This window comes from Lodderomyces beijingensis (genome assembly GCF_963989305.1).
Source record: "Lodderomyces beijingensis strain CBS 14171 genome assembly, chromosome: 2".
Lineage (NCBI taxonomy): Eukaryota > Fungi > Ascomycota > Pichiomycetes > Serinales > Debaryomycetaceae > Lodderomyces > Lodderomyces beijingensis.
The window spans coordinates 378,938-393,648 of NC_089971.1; the positions used below are offsets into that span (position 1 = coordinate 378,938).

Here is a 14,711-nt window from a genome sequence, read left to right on the forward strand (position 1 = left end):
CGTGTGGGGAGAAGGACGGAGAAGAAGAGGCACAGCTTACATGGCTACCTAGTTCTTTTTCTTTTCTATCTGCAAACGCTTACTCTTGACCCTTGATGTTATGCCAATTTTTGATAAAAACAGACTGGGAGCCTATTGATATATACCCATTAACCTTCACCACCACACACGTACTCCACTCTCTCTTACATATGAGCTTTTCCCGTCTTTCGCTACCACTTGCATTTAGTAAATAAACATATCAAGTCTGTTTTTCTAGGTTGCAAGAAGCTCAGGGCTTTTTACTCATTCCATCATCCGCTCTCAAGATATTTCCTTATCAGTAGTCCCCCGCCCCCCTAGTTTGCAAGGATAAAGGAGCCAATGGAAGGGTGGAATCAGGTGGCTCGAATACCATTGGTGAGCAATAAAACTACTACTGCCACCACCACAGGCAACAGCAATTTCCCTCCAGCTTCAATCACATCGCTACAATTTGACACAGTTCAAAATCTCATTTGGTGTGGAGATTCCAGTGGCTATACTAGATCGTTGTCAATAAGCGAATCGGCCTCGAGTTACAACATCCAACTATTTCCCCACACCAAATTTCAAACTAGCACACTAGGGCAACCAATACAACAAGTCCTATCGCATAAGGATGGCATATTATCACTACTGCAGGATCAAGTTTCATTTTACAACAGAAGAGGCTTACCGAAATCTGCTTTTGACTCCGAGTTTTTTACCGAGAATGGCGATTTGTTTAAGAATTTAAACTCCATGTCCTTCAATTGCAACTCGTTCAATGACGTGGTTGTTGGAACAGATTCATCTTTACTCCACTTTGACCTCAACAAGCCCCAAATCGTGTCCAAGTTTGACCACGAGGGGAAAGTGGCCATTGTCAAAGAATCTCCCAAATTGCTAGCATTGGCAAGCAGCACCGGCTCGCTTGAACTATTTGACCCAAGTTCAAACACGTCGTTAAAGACATTTTCAGCCCACAACGGTTACATGTCGGACATGGACGTCAAGGGAACTTATATTGCAACTTGCGGATACTCGATCAAACCCAAGAGGTACCATTTCCACCAGTCGCCTGAATACTCGCCAGATCCATTGGTCAATATTTTCGATATACGAACCATGAAGGCAATTGCACCAGTTGCATTTCCTGCCGGGGTGTCCTCGGTTAAATTCCACCCTAAACTACCAAACATTTTAATCATCACCTCGGGTTTTGGATTGATCCAATTTGTGGATATATTTGACCAAACCAATGTCAATGTTTATCACGCGGATTTGTCTTTAAGTCCGCAACAACAACAACAACAACAGCAGCAGCAACAACAATCACAGCAATCACAACAATCACAAACACAACCAGAACAGCAGCAACTTGCAAATGGCAAACAGCCTTACCTATCAGACCTTCAAATCAGCGAAAATGGCGATTTCTTCATGTTCAACGATGGATTCTCGAATTTGCACTTGTGGTCAATCACAAACTCGGGGACATTGAGCAAGAATTTTGTCAACTTTCCTCAAGCTGTTGAAAGACCAGATGTTGCCGATCTCTCAGACGTGTTTATTGACATTGACGATGAAGAAACACCGCTCTCGACTGTGGGGATGCCCTACTATAAAGACCTCCTATTGTCGAATTGGCCAATCGATCTCAAATTTGTCAAGGAAAAATCACGTTTGCCCGAGCCCATCGATCCAGAGTTGCTAGCACAAGCCGAAAAAAGCCCGTTTGGAACTTTTATAAAGTACAATTCCATGAAGTACGGCCTTGGAATCGTGGAACAGCCGTACTATTCCCTTACCCAGCCGGTGGACACTCAAATCCCAAAATTCCTTAGCGAAAAGGGTACCAAGGAAAAACAGCGAACGAAATCCATTCAGGCCCTTGAAGATAGTATATTTCAATCGCAAAACGATGAGAAAATCCCCAATTGCTACGCAAGATTGCAAATCCAATACTCCAAGTTTGGCGTCAAGGATTTCGATTTCGGGTTTTACAATAGAAGCGGGGAGTATTGCGGATTGGAGAATCATAGCGACAACTCGTACATCAACTCATTATTGCAAATATACCGGTTCCAAGCATCCTTCTACAACCAAATAGTCCACTCCTTGGCGACTGAATGGCTACCAAACGACTCGGACGTGATTGAAAGAAACCCCGAGTGCTCATCGATTTTAAATGAATTGGCATATCTATTCGACATGATGCATAAAGCCAAAGCACATAATGTCAAGACTTCTAATTTCAGTCAAGTAATGAATCACGACAGAAATGCGTCAAAACTAATTAATCTCAATGAAATGATGAATTTAAACTCACAAGAAGTGAGAGAGTTGATCTTGTCTTTTAACAATTATTTGCTAACACGATTGCGGCAAGATTTCACACTCCAGTTTAACCAGCAATTCAACTTGACAGAGTTGACCTACGAGATTGAAATCAGGGGAAAAGGTCACTCGTGTCCGATATTTGACAAACAGTCAGGCACGATGCTCTCTTTGGAATTGATAACCCCACCAACAAACATGTTGAACAAAATGAGTATACTCATAAATCCCAACCTACATCAACTTCAAACCGACCAGCCTAACCTTGCAAACGTGCGTAGAAACTTGAACATCTTGACCTACTTGGACTATTCAATGAACCAATGCAAGACTATACCTTGCACGCAGCACCAACACGCGCATCCGCACACGTTGGAAATAAAAACCAGTATAACAAAGCTACCGCCAGTGCTTGTGCTCAACGTGAACCTCACAAACGAAGAATTTAAAATCATCAACAATCTCAAGCAATGGCTAGTGCCAGAATTTTACGCCGTGCGAGCAAACAACGCTCACAATAGCGGTTACTCCTTCAAGCCAACCATGCCGATGGCAGGCGAGTTTATACATTACGAGCTCTTGGGGTTCGTGTGCGAGATAAGTCACCAGATTGACACATCGAGAACCGGTGGCCACAACTTGGTCTCGTTTGTCAAGATCAATGATGTGTGGATCTTCTTTAATGACTACTTGGTGATTCCAATCCCAAAGGAGGAAGTTTTCAACCTCACGTACGATTGGAAGAAACCTGTTATTGTTATTTACCAAGAATCGTCGAGGAAAAATGAGCCGTTCAACTACATCACCCACTTTAAAGGCGATGATTCGATCCTTTATAGAGACCATTTTGCAGGAGCGATACGAGAAGGACATAAGAAGAAATATACTTTACTAACTAGGCAAGAAGCTCCGCATCCGGGGTCGCTAGTTGCAATAGATGCCGAGTTTGTCACTTTGAAGCCGGAACAATTGGAAATCAGCTACACGGGAAGCAAGAAACTAATCAAACCAAAGGACTTGTCGCTCGCGCGGGTTTCGCTACTTCGCGGAGACGACGACAATCCACTCTTTGGCCAAGCATTCATTGACGATTACATTGTCCACACGTCCCACATCTATGACTACACGACAAGCTTCAGTGGTATCGAAGCCGAGGACTTGGATTTCCACAAGTCGAGTAAAAACTTGACCACGCTACAAACATCATACCGGAAACTCTGGCTTTTGCTCAACTTGGGAGTGGTGTTTGTCGGGCATGGCCTTTACACGGATTTCAGAACCATCAATTTGCAAGTGCCGGCCGAGCAGATACGAGACACGGCAGAGTTCTACTACAAGGAGAGCTTTAAAAGAAAATTGAGTCTCAAATTCTTGGCCTATGTCATGTTGAAGGAGAAAGTGCAAAAGGGCAATCATGACTCCATCGAGGACGCGAGATGTGCCTTGATGTTGTATAAAAAGTATGTTGAAGCCACTGCAAAGGGCGAGTTTGAAAACAAGTTGGATTTCGTTTACAAGGAAGGGCAAAGGCTACTTTATAGAGTTCCATAAGATTGACCTTTTAAATTTTTTACTAGCTGTAGTAAACGATTTTTGACATGTATCTGCAGTAGAGGAGACTTTTACATTGAGTATTGCATATTGAATATATGAACGGCTAGAGCAGTATTGGTATGTAGAAAGCATGAAGATGATGTTCAAGCGATGGGCTTCTTGCGCGAGAGTAACATAAAATTTAGTTTCTTCCTAGTAATATATCATATAAAAGTTTGCAACTACCCTTCCCCCCCACCCACCCCCCAATACAAGTCCCAGTCCTATATTGAAAAATTAAAATTAAAAAAAAAACCGGGGAGCTGGAGCTGTATCTGTATCTGTCAATGTCATCTACTCCCAATTCGCCCAAGCAGGATAAAGTAGCGAGACAAAAGACATTCACCGGGTGTTATACATGCAGAGCAAGGAAAATACGATGTGACTTGGCCAGGCCCCACTGTCAAAAATGTCTAAAAGCCAAGCTCACGTGTGAGGGGTACGACATCCGACTTCGATGGTCTACTCCGATTAGATTCAACCCGACAAAGAATGGCGACGTCAAATCGACCAAAGTCAACTTCGGCAATGTGGAGGGACTAATAATTGAGAGCGAGGAAAACCTTAAGGACGGTTCTCCTCCTCCTCTTGGCCAAGAGTATTTCCATCGACGACTTGTACCGTTTGTGGAATGGGAGGTGCCGTACGACACTTATGAGGACATGGACCTGGATCTCGGGTATTTGCAGAGTAACAGCAACGACTCTGATGTCAGCGAGGAGGGGCTAACGAAGTTGAAAGGTCCATTTGGAGTATTTCTTGGATCCAAAAGGAGGAGCAAGCCCAAGCGGGATGCACGAAAGAAGACGCAAAAGACAGGGAAGCAGGCGATGCTGCCCAAAAAGAAGGCCAAAACCAAGACCAAGACCAAGTTACCCAATCGAGATGACGCATTTACCCCTGCTAGTGGCAATCTGAGTACAACGGCCACGCCTCAGCTGATTGTGATGAATAAAGAAGAACAAGGTCAGGACCGAGACCAAAACCAGTCCTTACTTTCAAACGATGCAATGACCCTGACCGTGACCCTGACCCACGACCAATTTTGGATCTCGAGTGAATTGAAAGACGCAGCCATGATCTCGGCTGCTGCATTGGACACCCAGTACTTGGATATGATGAATGTTCCCTTAACCAACGACACCACAAGCTATGACGGAGTATTTACTTTCAATAACCCTGACTTGTTCAATTTGGTCTTCCACAATCGGCCTCAACCATTCACTACAATGTCTCCTCAAAATGACGTCTCGGCGAATATGTCAATGTCGAATCTCCTAAATCATCAGCACGCAGATACCAATGTGCCCACATACTATTCAAATTTCTCAAACTTCTTCTACAACAACCCGTATAATGACAATAAAAATTTGGAAATCGAGCTTCACGTGCAGTCGACTAGCGCAGATGACACGGAGTTTATCGATGGCGATCGATCAAACGACTCCAAACTACTAGCGGCAATTTTGAAAACCGTGCAGAGTCCACTCAATGTCAATTTCGAATTGAGTGTACCGAAAAGCCAAAGCCATTTCGGTATCCCAACGACGGCACTACAAGTGCAGCCACTCACGCGCTACTTGCTCAATTACTATGTCACCGAAGTCGCCGACTTGATGACTGTGATACCGCTCACGGAGAATCCATGGAAGGCGATATACTTTCCGCGTGCATTGATGGCCATCGGCGAGCTTTCGGCGTTGGGCAAAACCACCACTGCCAAAAACGCGTTGCTAAATGCACTCTTGGCGGTTTCCGCATTCAATTTGCAATCGAAATTCCCCAAGAACTCCGAGCTGAAGAGGTTTTATTTGAATTTGGGTATCGCGTTGAGGAACCAGGCGAGTCTCTTTGTTAAGCAGCTTTTAAATCTGAAAGGAAGCAATTTGCAAGCCGGGATCGAGCATTGCGTCACGCACGAGAAATACAAGGATGTATTGTGTGCCGTGATGACGATGATTAGTGTGGACTTGGTATGGGGCACCATGCAGGACACGGGGCTTTATATCTCGTGGTGTGGCAGGGTCATTGTTGCCAAGATGGCGACAAAGAAGAAACTATCGCCGAAAGCGAGGATTTTGCACCGGATCTTCCTGTCTCTCAAGTTGATCCAGGACTCCACCAGTTTGAAATATGAAACTATACGGAGCGACTTTGAGTCGAGTTTAGCGACAGTTGGCGGCTACGACGTCAACGGCGACAAATTTGGCAAACTGAGAACCGAGAGAAATAACAAGGGAAGAATAGACTTTATCGTGAACAACTCTTTTTCCATTCAACGAGTGGCAAACACAACGTCGCCCAAATTCGTCAATAAGAAATTGATCAACACCAAGAAAAACGACGAGAATTTCGCTACGGATGCCTTGTACGGCTTGCCCAACTCGCTCATCTTGCTCTTTAGCGACACGGTGGAACTCTTGCGTGTGAAGATATACCATGATCACTCGAGGAAAAATTTTCCACTGGATTTTGATGCTAAAGTACAGGAGTTGGAGCAAAGTTTGAGCAATTGGACTCTAGACTGGGAGTTGTTTAAAGGGCAGGATTTGAACTCCACATCGGGGCGAACCAGTACCAAAACAACGGATGGTGATCATGTCGAGGCCAGCGTCGATGGCGATGTTGATGTCGACAGTGCAACACCAAAACCCCCCACTGGTGGTGCTAATAACACCCACCAAACCCTCAAGATGGACCCAGAACGAGAGGGCAAGAAATTTTTTTACTCATCGATGCACGAAGCCACATACCACCACATTATGTCCTTCTACCACGCACTAGTGATTTATTTTCAGCGATTCGTGAAGCAAATCTCACCGACACAACTACAAGCCGAAGTTGGGCAAACATTAGAGCACCTCGATGCAATACAAAACCTAATAGCTCAAGATCGAGCTAATATTATCCCTTTGTTTTGGCAAGGTTTCATAGCGGGCTGTGAAGCCATTTCCAAGGATTTGCAGATGGGGTTCAAGAAATGGGGTGCTGATATTGCCCAGTATTTGGGCAGTTATTGGGGCGCACGACAAATCATGTTGGAAGTTTGGAGACGGAAAAGAATGCATGAGGCCCGAGATGATTGGGTTAGCGTGGTGCAGGACTGGGAGATGAACTTGATGTTGAACTAGAACTGGCTGGACCAAAGCCCAAAATGTAAACGCATAAGATAGATACCCATAGAGAGCATCTGTTTTGGACAATTCCTGAATGCGATTTGTAAGAAGAAGCAAAATAACGCTTCCTCCGAAACGCCTCCTTTAAAACGCCTTATTTATTCTTCAATAAAAGAGCCGCAACGACGCTTTTCGATTCCGACGTTGTGCTTCCGCGCACGGCCCAGATTGTAATTATTGTTGAGCTATATTAGCAACAGTTGTCTACACTCTGCGCGGCAAGTACAAAAAAAGAAGAATACTCAGTCGTCTACATTCCAAGGCCAAACTATGACGAACAAGCGAGAAGGAGGGGGGGGGGGGGGGGCTTATCAGTGTTGATTCCAAAACACCGTAAATCTTGTAGAGACTAGAGACCGCAAAGAACTCAAGTAAGCAAACTAAAAGTTTGTCCCACGAAAAAAAGAATTTCTCTAGCAAGAGCAATCCAAGAGGAACGATTACCCGCCTCTACTGATATCAATAAGCCCCGATTGCCACAGCTGAGCTCGACTTTCGCACGCCTAGATACTATCATGAGCGACTCGTTTTTGAAAAATAATTGAAGCCCGAGTTCTTACCAGGGATCACAAGACAAATCCAGACCAGTCCCCGATGCAAAAAAAAAATTCAACTCCATTTTCCCAAATTTTTTTAGCTTTTCAACATAATATTTCGTCTCATATATAGAACCAGACGCCACATGGACACATAGACACATGCAAAAGAAAGCACAATCGGCAATCCCTAACGGAAAGATCTGAAGGAGTTCCAGATTCTCGAGAAACTTTTCCGCGAGAATCCACAACGCGCACGGTATATCGTTCTCTCTCTCCCCTTACGCGCGCGCGCGATGAGATAATGTTTACCAAACAAAAAAAGATGCAAAATACGATTTCCCCTGAACGCGCCCCCGAGATTAGAAAGACGCGTACGAGCTTAATGTGAGTAAAAAAAAACCGACGCGTTCAGATATCTCTGGACTACTCGAATTAACGTATATTATCTAGACCCAGAAACAAAGGGGTGGTTCTTTTCTTTGCTCGAGGTTTGTTTGTTTGTTGTTCTTTTTTTTTTTCGAATTACAGTTATGGCCTGCCATTAGAGTCCAGGAAGCCTCCTTTCAACAGGGCTCATTCGAATTGTTTGAAAATGGTTTCACGAGAATATTTTTGCCAACGGTCCCCATACATCCTTGTATTCTCAATCCCGCGACTTTAGAATTTTATTTTGGCGATGTATGATGGCCCATCCTGAGAGATGTATAAATACTCAGCATGGGCTCGCTAGAAGGAGGAAGAAGAAGACTCTGCTTTCTTTCGTTACTTTCCCGGTCCCAACTTCACTCCCTATAGATACAAGCTAAAGCAAAAGAAAAAATGAGATTCTCATCAGTTATCGCAGCATCGGCATTGGTTACATTATCAATCGCCACAGAGACCTTGGAAGAGATTGAAACTGTCTACTCCAACCACACAACGCAAGTCACCATCACGTCATGCGCCAACAACGCCTGCTCTACAACCGTGAATGCCGTGTCGCTTTCGCTCGCTACCACCACCATCAACGGAGTCAAGACAGTCTACACAACTTACTGTCCGTTGACCGACGTAAGCGAGACCGTGGCTCCATCATCTGCTCCATTATCCACGTTGGCGCCAGTACTGAGTGTCGCACCAAGCAGCTCTGCTCCTGCTCCTGCTCCTGCTCCTGCGCCATCTAGTCTTGCAGCTGCTCCAGCTCCAGCTCCAGCTGCTGCTTCCAGCGCTGAAGAAGACCAATATGTCGATGTCACCATTACACCTACTGTGTTGTCGACTACTAACGTTGCTGCTACTGAAATTGCTCAATCTACGTTGTTCACTTCGCAGTTGAACTCCACCTTGGCTGACATTTCCACTTATCAAGGTGGTGCTCAAAGAGCTGCTGTTGGATTTGCTGCTGTCGCTGGCTTCGCTGCTGCCTTGCTCTAAGGATAGGTTCTGTTGTAGAGTTATATATATACGTGTATATAATGTCTTCTGTATTTTTAAAAATTATTACACTTTTTCGGTTATCAAAATGCAAAATGCAAAAAAGAAAGTAGAGTTGTAAAGAATTGAATTTGTCAGTTGAATGTATTTCATCACGTGTTTCGTGTTTCGTGTCACGTGCCATACGCGTTAGGCGTTAACAACAACTATGTAAAAAGAACAGCCACCATTAGATAAATCAGTATGCAATTTTATCAAAATCATCCAGCTCGACATTTGCCACAGGCTGTCCTGACTCTCGAAGAGCCCACAATTTCTTTAATCTCTCAAGTGTGCACTTGGCATTGAAGGAGCCCAATTGACAGCAGATGCCAAAGAAGTTTTCAATCAAAGGATAGTGCCGCCGTTCAGTGCAGTTCGTTCCTGCCACTGCCACGGGCCATTGGATCATCAGGAACGCATAAGGAAAAGTCATGTTCATGTAGTCCCTGGTATTTTCAAAGCACCGGATCAAATTGACCACTTTTGTGACAAGATGCTTCACGTGGGTCGACTCTGCTGGGTTTTGGAGCAATTCGGTGAATACAGTGATCAACCCTGCTAATGAATACGCTTGCTGTGAAATATCCATCCAGCTGATTCTCAAGGTAGATCCGTCGATTTTCTGGAGTGATCCCATCAAGTTCGTTGAGTCGGTTATAAACCCGTTGATTGTCTGGGCTGTAGTGTGAGGAATTCGAGTGAAAAACGTCACCATGTATTGCGAGTGGAACCCACTGATTAGGTCAAGGTACTCGAGAGAATCCTCCGACAAGAACCTCTCGTTTTCGCGCTTCTGCCGTACCAATTCGCAAAGAGTCTTGAAATAGGGAGTGCAATCTTTATGATAGCCGGAAACAACATTGAACCCGTTATCCTGTATCAAATCAGATTGTCGCAACACCGACTCGACGTATTCATCGTCAAAGTTGAGAACCGAGTCCATTTCTTCCTTTGTTCGAAGAGTTCCCCCTAAATCTGAACTTAAACCCGCCAATATCTCAAAGTCGGCAAACCACAATTTACACAAAATCAACGTCTTGGACAGCCGGATCTTTCGATTTGTCGCCTTGACAATGATATCCTTGGCCCCTTTCAAATGAGGTCGCCAGCTCTGTTTCTCCGTCGTGGCACTTGAGGACGTCAATAATAACACAGTTATCAATATACTTTCGATATTTGAGGTCAAGTCATCCTTGACTAGTTTATCACGATTCCGACTAAGCGCGGGCCCCAACAATTTCAAGCACGCCGACAAATAAGTTCCACAGTTTTCCAAATCCTTTTTGCTTGTTGACAGTTTCTTGTTGGACTCCAATTTCGCGCCCTGGGACAAAACAGCGGAGAGAAGAAACGGCTCCCCCGCAGCGTATTTCATAATCACGTCGCGAATAGGGTTGGAGTATAGCCCCGTGTTTTTATCAAACGCTCCAAATGGCAATATCTCCATGGCAAAGATGTCGTAAAACTCTTTTAAATAGCGTCTTTCGTCGTCGGTTTTCAAATTGATGTAATCGAGCGGTATATGCTTGGGGATGTCGTCGACATAAACAGTGGGTATATTGAAGTATGGGTCAAACAAGTTTTGATCAAAGTCTTCTTGATGCTGGCTTATATTCGAGGTGAACATGATGTCGTTGACAAGATTATTCAAATCTGCCGCCAACACGCTAAGGTCTTCATTGTTGTAGACGTCTCCGAGTAGTAATGAGTTTGGGTCGACATCGCCTCCTCCTCCTCCTCCTCCCTGGTGGAAACCAAATTGCGAGCTTTGAGGGACGTCCTGTTGCTGAATAGTCAGCAGGTGAGTTGCAGTGGGTTCGTGATGAAATTGCAGGGGCGTGTGAGCTTGCGATTCGCCCTGAGCAGAGTGGCTTCGCATATTGCTTTGAGGAAACGAGTTGCTGTGAAAAGATCGGCCGTATAGCCTCTCTAGCGAAGAAACACTCGAGAATTTCTGGTCTTCGGGACTCGTCTCTTTCGCCACTGTTTTGGTGCGTTTCTGATGCTTTTCAGGGCCATGGTACATTTGGATTGTAAGTGGCTTTGCTCGCCTCCTAGCCTTGGCGGTCTCAAACTTGTCGAATCGTTTCGGGTTTTCGCGCATGACTTTTCTAGATACTCTTTGAACAGACTCGCCTGCTTCAGGGTAGGTGCAAACCTTCAGGAGTCGGATGCACTCCTTGCAACTTGGCTTTTCTTCGGTGCATTTTCGCTTGAGTCGCTTGCATTCCCTGCACCCTCCTTTGCTGTATCCTCGACGGGCCCTCATAAAATTGTGTGAAGCTAAATGGGAAGACCTATGCTGTTTTTTTTGCGTAGGTCTATCCGTAGATATTGTGTGGTGGTGGAAGTGGTGGTGTGGGGTTCAAATGTCAATATGTCGCTCAATTTCGTCCTGTATTTTGCACCCAAAGTTCAACTTATCACCCATGCATAGAAAAAAAAAACAGTCCAGTGGTTTGAACTTTATGGATATATAAAAAAATGGTCTTGACCGGGGTCACTTGCAAGGTTAGGTTTGGTTGTACCTGTACTGGTGACCAAGCTCCGTAACTCATTGCGCGGCTTCCGCGGTAATAGAAGAAGGAGAAGAGAAAAAATGCGCTACCAAATTATCTCTTTGCAGCACTCTGCTGGAGTTGAACTTGACCGTGTTGGTTTTGAGAGGTGGGAAGCCAAAGTGGGAGGCATAAAGCAGCTTCGCGACTGGTAAAGAATTGAAATAGCTGATTAACGACAGATTAGCAGGTTCAAGACACTTTTGCTGAGTTGTGGCGTAGAAAAAAAACTGGGGGATTGGCTATGGAATTTTCAAGTAATCTTGACGCGAAAAAACCGTGACAATTTTAAACCGGAAAGACAACTGGGTGCTTGACTTCCACCACTCCCAATAGTCCCTCCCATTGCAACTCCTCGGTTCAGTTTGAATCAACAATGAAAAGACACATCTATTGCCGAACCCTGCTTCTTCTTTCAAAGCATCCACGAATTCATTGAAAATTGCAGCCAACAATTTTTCTTTTTCTTTTCCTTTTTTTTTTTTTTTTTTTGGGGGGGGGGGGGGGGCCGGGTGCTTTTGAGAGCTTGTCTTTACCACCAATGGGGTGGTTTATAAGCAGTGATTCTATGGAAAAAGATCTCGTTCCGCTAGCCGCAGTAAAGAGAGGGACCACGACGCCAAACTAGACTTGCCAGAAGTGAGGTCTGGGGAGTGTTAGAGCTAGGTGTGTAGTGTCTAGATCATGGACAACCTAGATGGTCCACTGGGGTGCTTCAAAAGATTTTGACCTCCGCAATGAACCTTCAATGACGCAATAGAAGCCACGAACCCGCTGTCATCGTCCCCCCCCCCCCGTACCACGTTTGTAATTCCATCTTTGTCACTGTCCATTCCGCTTCATACAGAGAGAGAGACATTTTAATTTACGAACTTTTCGCAGACGAAGCAGTTCAAACTACGTAATCCAACAGCAACTACAAGAACAACAAGAAGAACAACAAGAGGCAAAAGAAGAAGAAGACGAAGAAGAAGAAGGAAACGTCTCAAGTGTCGTGGGTTTCTTGCAAAAAATGTAGAGTGAGCCCCCTCTCCCCCACGTAGATGCACCTCCAAATATAAATCAATGATAGCAGGAGCTGCAACTCCAAATTGTCAATGCACATAAATTCATTTATATATATCTAGATGATAAACCTCAGAGAAGGAAAACTCTAGTCACCACTCTTTATCTTTTCTTCCTCCATCACCCCAAATACACATCAATTGCAATGACATTGACTAAATCCTGGAAGTACGACGAAGGCGAAGACATTGTCCTCACTCAATTACAAGGTCTCGTTGCAGCCAACCCATACGTTCGTTTGATCCCTTCCGAAAAAGTCGTATTCAACCCACACTCGGATACGAAGGAAAAGATTGCCGTTGTTAGTGGTGGTGGTGCAGGTCACGAGCCATTGCATGGAGGATTTGTTGGTGAGAATTTGTTGGATGCGGCCGTCAGCGGCCACATCTTTGCGTCGCCTTCGACGAAGCAAATCATGGCTGCCATCAAAACAAAATCCGACAAGAAGAAGGGCACAATCATTGTCGTCAAGAACTACACTGGCGATGTATTGCACTTTGGGTTGGTTGCCGAGAGGGCCAAGAGCGAAGGTTACAATGTCGAATTGGTCGCAGTTAGTGACGATGTTGCAGTCGGTAGACAGCAGAACCGAATGGTTGGCAGAAGAGGGTTGGCAGGCACTGCAATTGTTCATAAAGTCTTGGGAGCGGCAACAGCAGCAACAGCGGGCAACACTAAAGCAACTTTGAAAGAGGTGAGCGAATTGGGCGTAACCGTAAATGAGAACTTGGCAACATTGGCAGCAAGTTTGGACCGTACCTCGGTTCCCGGTAAAGGTGAGCAAGAAATAGAATTCAATGCCGTTGACGAAGCCGAGCTTGGCTTGGGAATTCACAATGAGCCCGGAACCAAGTTGAAACCAATCCCAGGTCTCAGTGATTTGATCAAAGACATGCTTTACAAGTTGACCTCGCCCGAGGACAAGGATCGCCACTATGTTGATTTTGATCTCGAAAGCGACGATTACGTCTTGGTCATCAACAATATTGGAGGCACATCCTCCTTTGAGTTGTACGCCATCACCGAGCACGTTATCAAGTTGTTACCGTTCAAAAAGGCCCCCAAGCGTGTCCTTGTCAGCGATTTCGTCACCTCATTCAACTCTCCCGGCTTTTCGATATCTTTGCTCAATTTGTCAAATATCGACAAGAAAAATGTTCATTTTAAGCTGTCAGACGTGTTGGACTTTTTAGACGCGCCAACCAATGCTCCAGGTTGGAAACCAAAAACCTATGCCGCCAAATACTGGGACGAAGGAAGCAAAAAAAGATGCGATGTTGAGTCACCAATGAAGAATGAATCCGTGGTCACTTCGGACCTCAAGATAGATCCAAAGACATTTGAAAGTCAATTGACTAATGCATTGAACAATCTATTAAAAGAAGAACCCAAGGTGACTCACTACGATACTCTTGTTGGTGATGGTGACTGTGGCGAGACATTGGCCGCAGGCGCCAACTCGATATTAAAGGCATTGAAAGACGATTCCGAGTTCAAGAAGCACCTTTCCGATCCAGTTGCCACCCTTTACACAATCACCGAGCTCGTTGAAGACAGCATGGGCGGTACCTCGGGCGGGCTCTACTCCATCTTTCTCACCGCGTTGGTGCAGAACTTAAAGAGCGCCAAAGAGGTGGACACAAAAACAATGGGCGATGCCTTGTACCAGGCCTTGCACAACGGGTTATTCAAGTACACCAAAGCCAGAGTAGGGGGAAGAACCATGGTTGACACATTGCAACCTTTTATCGACACCTTGCATGAGACTGGAGACTTGCAGACTGCTGTCGATGCCGCAAAGAATGGGTGCGAAAAGACCAAGGAATTGGATGCCACGTTTGGACGGTCTAGTTATGTCAACAAGTCGGACCTTGAAGCTGAAGGGGGCATTCCCGACCCTGGTGCTGTGGGACTATTGGCCTTGATTGAGGGTTACGTCTCGAGTGTTTAGATAGTAATAACAACAACTCAAAGTTTCAAAAAAT

At 45.0% G+C, this 14,711-nt stretch overlaps 5 protein-coding genes across 5 annotated transcripts; 4 read left to right on the forward strand and 1 right to left on the reverse strand. All coding sequences in view use genetic code 12, as the record gives it.

Annotated features, from left to right (window-relative positions):
* Nucleotides 1-363: 363 nt before the first annotated feature.
* Nucleotides 364-3,891, forward strand: LODBEIA_P13290 (uncharacterized protein; the record flags this gene model as incomplete). Its single annotated transcript, XM_066971205.1, has 1 exon — nt 364-3,891. The coding sequence occupies one exon, from the start codon at nt 364-366 to the stop codon at nt 3,889-3,891; it is 3,528 nt and encodes a 1,175-aa protein (XP_066828267.1).
* Nucleotides 3,892-4,220: 329 nt separating this feature from the next.
* Nucleotides 4,221-7,064, forward strand: LODBEIA_P13300 (uncharacterized protein; the record flags this gene model as incomplete). Its single annotated transcript, XM_066971207.1, has 1 exon — nt 4,221-7,064. The coding sequence occupies one exon, from the start codon at nt 4,221-4,223 to the stop codon at nt 7,062-7,064; it is 2,844 nt and encodes a 947-aa protein (XP_066828268.1).
* A 1,403-nt stretch (nt 7,065-8,467) lies between these two features.
* On the forward strand, nt 8,468-9,061 carry LODBEIA_P13310 (uncharacterized protein; the record flags this gene model as incomplete). The annotated part of the gene is made up of 1 exon (XM_066971208.1): nt 8,468-9,061. One exon carries the CDS (start codon nt 8,468-8,470, stop codon nt 9,059-9,061), a length of 594 nt encoding a protein of 197 aa, XP_066828269.1.
* A 238-nt stretch (nt 9,062-9,299) lies between these two features.
* On the reverse strand, nt 9,300-11,372 carry LODBEIA_P13320 (uncharacterized protein; the record flags this gene model as incomplete). Its single annotated transcript, XM_066971209.1, has 1 exon — nt 9,300-11,372. The coding sequence occupies one exon, from the start codon at nt 11,370-11,372 to the stop codon at nt 9,300-9,302; it is 2,073 nt and encodes a 690-aa protein (XP_066828270.1).
* Nucleotides 11,373-12,871: 1,499 nt separating this feature from the next.
* Nucleotides 12,872-14,677, forward strand: LODBEIA_P13330 (uncharacterized protein; the record flags this gene model as incomplete). The annotated part of the gene is made up of 1 exon (XM_066971210.1): nt 12,872-14,677. One exon carries the CDS (start codon nt 12,872-12,874, stop codon nt 14,675-14,677), a length of 1,806 nt encoding a protein of 601 aa, XP_066828271.1.
* Nucleotides 14,678-14,711: the final 34 nt, after the last annotated feature.